Genomic DNA, 7,500 nt, shown 5'->3' with positions numbered 1-7,500 from the left:
ATCATTTGACACAGATGCTTCACTGTTTGGCGAGTAAACATACAGCGGTAACTTAATCACGGCGCCCGCTGAATTCCGGCCAAGTCACTTTCGATTTTGCAATTTACTTGAACGTAGCAAAAATCTCCCAAAATGTTTGTCGCTGATCGTAACTTTTTATATTCTATATTCACGGTTCAAAATTAATGTTGTTTTGATGTCGTAAATATTTTATTCTCGATCGACCGTCCGGTTTCTGAAAACTGTGTATCGATAGTTATTTGCTTTTTCATCAATATTTGTTTTGCATAAAGCAAGCTAAAAAGATCTGTACCTTGCTGAGTTCGCATTTGTTAGAGTTAATAGTATTTTCGGTCCGATGCTTCTTTTTTAGGAGGGGTACGTTATTTTGGTCTCCCATCCAAACACTAACCCCGCCCGGCAGGGCTTAACTTCAGTGAATTTTAGTATCAGAAAGCCTTCAGATGCTCAGAGGGCACACTTGTGGTAAAAAGAAGTTGTGAGGGAACTTGAAAATTATCAACATGTCAGCCCAGAAGCCAATGTTTCTCGCTTCTCTTTTATTTGTTATTCTTCAGAGACTGGAATGCTGTATTTCAATACCACACAATTCAGTGCCTTCTGATTTTCTGTAGCACGTACCACAGGCAACCCAGTGTATGCTTCACAGAAGCATCTCGTTACTGGGTTGCCTATGGCAAACCAGTTGGAATCTGTGTTTAGTTTCGTGTTTTTTTTATTTTTTTCCGTGTCGGTAAAAGTCTTGCCTGTCACTACCCTGCTAAGTAATGGCTTTTTGCATAGAGCCTTCTATGAGTATGTTCTTAGGATCGAGAGGGTAGTGGAACTGCGTAGATTTCTCTGGTGGACACAGGAGAATCATTAACTTAGCCTGCAATGGCGTCGAAAGTCATGTAACGCGAATGGCGTTTTAGTGGATCCTTAAACAAAATATACCCTTATGGAGCTCAATAATGGAAAGTCAGTTGGATAAACTAGGCAGAAAGCTCAAAAGCGACGAGTACTGGACTTCGACAACAATCTATCGCCCGTCGAGACGAAATCAAAGTGAGCTCTATTTACCTGAAGTACATGGTAATTTGACGCGATTGAGTTTCTTGTCTTCACGCACGCAATGAAATAGGAAGAGGTTTTCGTCTCTAAGAGCAAATATGTTGTTAGTTTCAATAATGTTTTCGCTGGAAAAGGATTCTGTGGTATTTTCTGCCTTTGTTAATTATAATATCATGTTGTGTATTGAATTTTCGAGCTTAAGGTTGAAATGTGATATGGGAGAAGTTTTTTAGTATTGCTCTGTAAGCAGGAAGGGTTCACAGGCCTGTTGGAAGCGTGCTTGAGTTTCAACAAAATGAGCCCCAAAATCAGTGAAAACTTGTGACGCAGATGAATAATAAAGTAGCTGCTATTTCCAAAATGATGGAATTACCTGGTGATAAATAACGTCGTACGCGTCTTGGAGAGTAAATTTTGACTTTGCATAAATAAGAGTTGGGCGATTGTGATCTTTGTTTTGACTTAGCTCATTTCATTGTCAAACTTTATAACACTTGACTGAAAAAGAAACTTACAAAAACCCGGTATCTTGCCATCATTTGACACAGATGCTTCACTGTTTGGCGAGTAAACATGCCGCGGTAACTTAATCACGGCGCCCGCTGAATTCCGGCCATGTCACTTTCGATTTTGCAATTTACTTGAACGTAGCAAAAATCTCCCAAAATGTTTGTCGCTGATCGTAACTTTTTATATTCTATATTCACGGTTCAAAATTAATGTTGTTTTGATGTCGTAAATATTTTATTCTCGATCGACCGTTCGGGAAACTTCCTCCTGCTCTTTCTGAAAACTGTGTATCAATAGTTATTTGCTTTTTCATCAATATTTGTTTTGCATAAAGCAAGCTAACAAGATCTGTACCTCGCTGAGTTCGCATTTGTTAGAGTTAATAGTATTTTCGGTCCGATGCTTCTGTTTTATGAGGGGAATGTTGTCTTGGTCTCCCATCCAAACACTAACCCCGCCCGGCAGGGCTTAACTTCAGTGAACTTTAGTATTAGAAAGCTGTCAGATGCTCAGAGGGCACACTTGTGGTAAACAGAAGTTGTGGGAACTTGAAAATTATCAACATGTCAGCCCAGAAGCCAATGTTTCTCGCTTCTCCTTTATTTGTTGTTCTTCAGAGACTGGAATGCTGTATTTCAATACCACACAATTCAGTGCCTTCTGATTTTCTGTAGCACGTACCACAGGCAACCCAGTGTATGCTTCACAGAAGCATCTCGTTTTTCTTTTTTTTAGTTTTTTTTTTTTTTTCCGTGTCGGTAAAAGTCTTGCCTGTCACTCCCCTGGTAAGTGGTGTCTTTGTGCATAGAGCCTTCTACGCGTATGTTCTTAGGATCGAGAGGGTAGTGGAACTGCGTAGATTTCTCTGGTGGACACAGTAGAATCATTAACTTAGCCTGTAATGGCGTCGAAAGTCATGTAACGCGAATGGCGTTTTAGTGGATCCTTAAACAAAATATACCCTTATGGAGCTCAATAATGGAAAGTCAGTTGGATAAACTAGGCAGGAAGCTCAAAAGCGACGAGTACTGGACTTCGACAACAATCTATCGCCCGTCGAGACGAAATCAAAGTGAGCTATATTTACCTGAAGTACATGGTAATTTGACGCGATTGAGTTTCTTGTCTTCACGCACGCAATGAAATAGGAAGAGGTTTTCGTCTCTAAGAGCAAATATGTTGTTAGTTTCAATAATTTTTTCGCTGGAAAAAGATTCTGTGGTATTTTCTGCCTTTGTGAATTATAATATCATGTTGTGTATTGAATTTTCGAGCTTAAGGTTGAAATGTGATATGGGAAAAGTTTTTTAGTATTGCTCTGTAAGCAGGAAGGGTTCACAGGCCTGTTGGAAGCGTGCTTGAGTTTCAACAAAATGAGCCCCAAAATCAGTGAAAACTTGTGACGCAGATGAATAATAAAGTAGCTGCTATTTCCAAAATGATGGAATTACCTGGTGATAAATAACGTCGTACGCGTCTTGGAGAGTAAATTTTGACTTTACATAAATAAGAGTTGGGCGATTGTGATCTTTGTTTTGACTTCGCTCATTTCATTGTCAAACTTTATAACACTTGACTGAAAAGAAACTTACAAAAACCCGGTATCTTGCCATCCTTTGACACAGATGCTTCACTGTTTGGCGAGTAAACATGCCGCGGTAACTTAATCACGGCGTCCGCTGAATTCCGGCCATGTCACTTTCGATTTTGCAATTTACTTGAACGTAGCAAAAATCTCTCAAAATGTTTGTCGCTGATCGTAACTTTTTATATTCTATATTCACGGTTCAAAATTAATGTTGTTTTCATGTCGTAAATATTTTATTCTCGATCGACCGTTCGGGAAACTTCCTTCTGCTCTTTCTGAAAACTGTGTATCAATAGTTATTTGCTTTTTCATCAATATTTGTTTTGCATAAAGCAAGCTAACAAGATCTGTACCTTGCTGAGTTCGCATTTGTTAGAGTTAATAGTATTTTCGGTCCGATGCTTCTGTTTTGTGAGGGAAATGTTGTCTTGGTCTCCCATCCAAACACTAACCCCGCCCGGCAGGGCTTAACTTCAGTGAACTTTAGTATTAGAAAGCTTTCAGATGCTCAGAGGGCACACTTGTGGTAAACAGAAGTTGTGGGGGAACTTGAAAATTATCAACATGTCAGCCCAGAAGCCAATGTTTCTCGCTTCTCCTTTATTTGTTGTTCTTCAGAGACTGGAATGCTGTATTTCAATACCACACAATTCAGTGCCTTCTGATTTTCTGTAGCACGTACCACAGGCAACCCAGTGTATGCTTCACAGAAGCATCTCGTTTCATACAAATCCTTATATTTATTCCCCAGAGCCTCGAGATGATGCCTTTTGTGTAGCAGTGAATTTTAATGTATCGAAAGTGGTCTATTGACCGAAGCGGAAAATACCATTATACTCTTTTTGTCCACCCAAAATTGTGAGTAAGCATTATTTTTGTTTTCTCTTGGGACCATTTCAAGTCCCAAGAGAAACTGGAAACAATGCTTAAACTATGCAAACAAACAGCATCTTGGTATTTTCCTCTTCGGCCAATTAGAGAGAATCCGGGCTTTTTAGTACTAGGCGAAGCGACTTTGGTGTTGGTCGGCCACAAATCATGCTATACTAGGGTGCAAGTTGCGGATTCTTGCAAATGAAGACATGCGTATGCTTCAATTTTTTAATGAACGGATTTTTTTTATAGCTGTAGCATTCATATTTACAATTATAAACAAGCCAGTGTTCATAAAACAGACTGGGTCGTACGGAGTATTTGATCCGCCGATCTTTACAAACTGACCTAATATGGACACAGCCGGTAAAAAATTATGCACGAACTAAATGTGTCGCAGCCTTGCTGTCTTTCATCTTCTCGTGCCGGCTCACGTGCCGTTCTCCGATCGATTCCTGGTGTTTGTGTCCCACTATTTAGACCATGCCTGGTTTTTGACAGATGGTAATGTTCCTCTAGGGCAGTTCCTTGTCTTTTAAGTAGCTGTATTCGAACGTGAAACCTTCCCTTCTCCGTTCACCCCATTTTCGTAGGCAAAATAGATGTAGGTTCCCTTTAAAAGATAGAGAAAAGGTTACTAGAGATTCGTCGGTTTTTTTTAAAGATAAAACCCATGCCGAAACACACCTCAACATATATAACCGGATACGACAATCTCAAGTTAAAACAGTGGGGCCATACCGAGTACTGAAATGAAGAGGACTGAGAAAGGAAGGGGCCCGCAGGGTGGAAAACATCACTATAAAAACACGTGTCACATTTCTAAACCTTGTTGTTATGTAGTAAAAAAAAAATCATTTCTTGTCAGTTGTTCCCCTTCAGGAAAAATATCAAAGGAAATTATGTAGGAAAAGCCAAATTACAATAAAAAATGACCTTTTTTTGAAGACCGAAATGACGACCGCTTTTGCAAGTTTTCACTGATCTATTTCTATCTTCGAACAGGAATGAAGACACTAGAAGACCTCACAACTGTGCCAGGTTACCACAAGAACAAGATGAAAGGTAAGTACATTTTTCCAACGTTTGCGAGTTCGCAGATTCTTTTTCGATGATAAAATTGTTTGATTTTCACTTACATAGAGAAAAAAGTCATTTATGTGAACAAAATCAAGTAGCTCAGTAAAATCTCAAACCGAGGCTGAGCTGTATTGCAATACGGCAAGGCCTCAGTTAAGTTTGAGATTTTGCTTTAACGACCTCACTCTCGGTTGTTGAGTAGTTGGTAATGCAAGGATACTCAGTTTAAAGTGTTTTTATATTATTTTCTTTCATACAGGTTGGTCATTGGCTTTACAAGCTTAATACTAACTAACAAAGAGACAACTACTTTGTGCCACAGAAATATTTTAAGGATACTTTTTGGCTTCAGAGTCGGCTTTTAAATGTTGACCAATTTTAAACCTTGAGTCCCTGCAGTTAGCAAAACGAGCCACGAGAAAAGCATAATTTATACATGCACACTTCATTCGTTCCAACAAGGCTTTTCAGAATAATTAAAGGTACAATTAAATAAACAGAAACTATCTACGGGTGATATAAGTTAATAAAAAGTAAAAAGATAATTGAAATAACAAATTAGTTGGCTCAAGGTGTGTATTCAAGACTCTTAAGATTTTAACGTTAAATCTCTCTTCAGGCAACGTTTGAAGTCCTTTACTGTTGGCGGTACTTGTGTGCACTGTCTAATGACTTTTCTGTTTGAACTCCTCTTGTGTTGGTTTCAAATAGTGTACACACTAAATGAGTTTCAAAGCTTTTCTATAAAGAAGCCAACACCCCCATACGAGTTAAGTCCTATAACATGAAGATAACGGATGAGATGGTAATTTTTTTCCACGATTTAGGAAACCAAGAGATGCATGTGCACGTGTCCTCGAAGGAGAATTCCGATTTTTTGCGAGCATCCTCATGTCCACGTCGAAAAAAAAATCTTTTTTCGCAACGTGAAGATTTAACTAAAACCATACAAAATACAATAAGAAATGAATCAATTTTCAGTAGGTTAGGTAGTCGTCAATTAAGTTTATGCGTAGAATTAATCACTTGTTTCCTTTTCTCTTTTTCACACAGGGATGGTCACATTTCACGCATCAGTGAAACGCAGTAGGCGTGACAACATACCAATCAGTAGTTATATTAAAGGCCTTGGGTTCATCTTTCATGCTTCGCTAATCAAGACAAGGAAATCATCCACGTAAACAAATGGCCACTTCCGAGTTCATGTCTGCCTCCTCTTCAAAGCGAGTCTAAGTGCGAAGTTTTTCTTATGAAAATTAGTTTTCATTTTCCGTCACAAAAACTTCGCACTTAGACTCGCTTTGAAGAGGAGACAGACATGAACACGGAAATGGCCTATTAAAGCAGCTGGAAAAAAAACAATGAAGAATAATTTGTAGTGGAACACAACTTGGTGAATTAAAATTTCATATGAAGAGAGTACTCACGGAAAATAACTGAATTCTTCCTACGGGCTTCTCGAGGCTTTGATGCTCGTGTGCTACTTAAGGACGTTCGCGCCCGAAACGTTCCCACGTACAGATTTTTTTTAAACTTGCCACGCAGAAAGGTAATGATCTACTTTTGCCAAAAAGGCAAAAAAATGGGGGTCACCGTGCTCATTTTTCAGATCATAAGGTGCACTTAGAGAAAATTCCGTTATTTTAAGACGATCTTAGCTTACAACTGTCAGCAATAAACAAGCTACATTAGTGAAATTTAGATCAGGTAAACGTACTCAATTCAACATAAATAATATAACTAAACAAACTTTTGCAGCTGATGTCTTTTTCTGAGGTGAAATAGACCATGAAAAAGGATACATATTAGTCTAAGAAAGAAAACGTCGGTCGCACGAGAGCATAAAACTTCTCACGCACAGATTTTTTTGGTTTTTTGTTAAAATGTACAAAATTAGGAAAGGAAGTGATCTACGAAAAGAAAAATGGGGGTCACCGAACATTCAAGAGAGTAAAAATCACTGCGAGGTTCTCAAAGCGATTGTGTATTCGCACTGTACGCCATTGCGTGACATTTCCGAGAAGACCTGGGTCCACAGCTATCCCATAATGCCACATACTTTCACGTTACATTCTTATGGAAATTGTTTGCGCCTTTAGCGCGTGTTTACCTTCGTCGTCTGCGATGCATGACGTGTGCGTGACATGCGCGAAAAAATGCGCAGTAGCAATGGGCGCGAACGTCCTTAAAGCTCGTGGCTCGCATAAATTATGCTCGCGCCATGTAGTGTAGCCTGTTTAAGGTGTTCAGTTGACCACAGAATGAGGCTTTTGTCTCGGAGAGGTAATAGAGGTCTTCGTGAAACGAGGAGACTACTAATCAACTGAAATCAGATGAAATCAAATGTTTGTTTTTTTTTAGGAGAGGGGAAAACC

General features: G+C 39.1%; 1 protein-coding gene across 2 annotated transcripts in view; it reads left to right on the top strand.

The window, feature by feature from the left end:
* Positions 1 to 6,784, top strand: part of LOC137971229 (uncharacterized) — a 20,859-nt gene extending 14,075 nt beyond the window's left edge. Inside the window, exons 1-3 of one of the 2 annotated variants that reach the window (XM_068818007.1) lie at positions 1 to 2,656; positions 5,051 to 5,110; positions 6,179 to 6,784. The exon at positions 1 to 2,656 is cut by the window's left edge and continues 1,182 nt beyond it. In XM_068818007.1, coding sequence (XP_068674108.1) covers positions 2,563 to 2,656; positions 5,051 to 5,110; positions 6,179 to 6,306 — 282 coding nt within the window. In that variant the 5' untranslated portion in view covers positions 1 to 2,562 and the 3' untranslated portion in view covers positions 6,307 to 6,784. The remainder of the gene's footprint in view (positions 2,657 to 5,050; positions 5,111 to 6,178) is intronic. The other variant, XM_068818006.1, reaches the window with a different exon arrangement.
* Positions 6,785 to 7,500: the final 716 nt, after the last annotated feature.

This window comes from Montipora foliosa, chromosome 9, assembly GCF_036669935.1.
Source record: "Montipora foliosa isolate CH-2021 chromosome 9, ASM3666993v2, whole genome shotgun sequence".
NCBI lineage: Eukaryota > Metazoa > Cnidaria > Anthozoa > Scleractinia > Acroporidae > Montipora > Montipora foliosa.
Note: the sequence above shows the minus strand (reverse complement) of the source record. Positions and strands in the feature narration are given on the sequence as shown.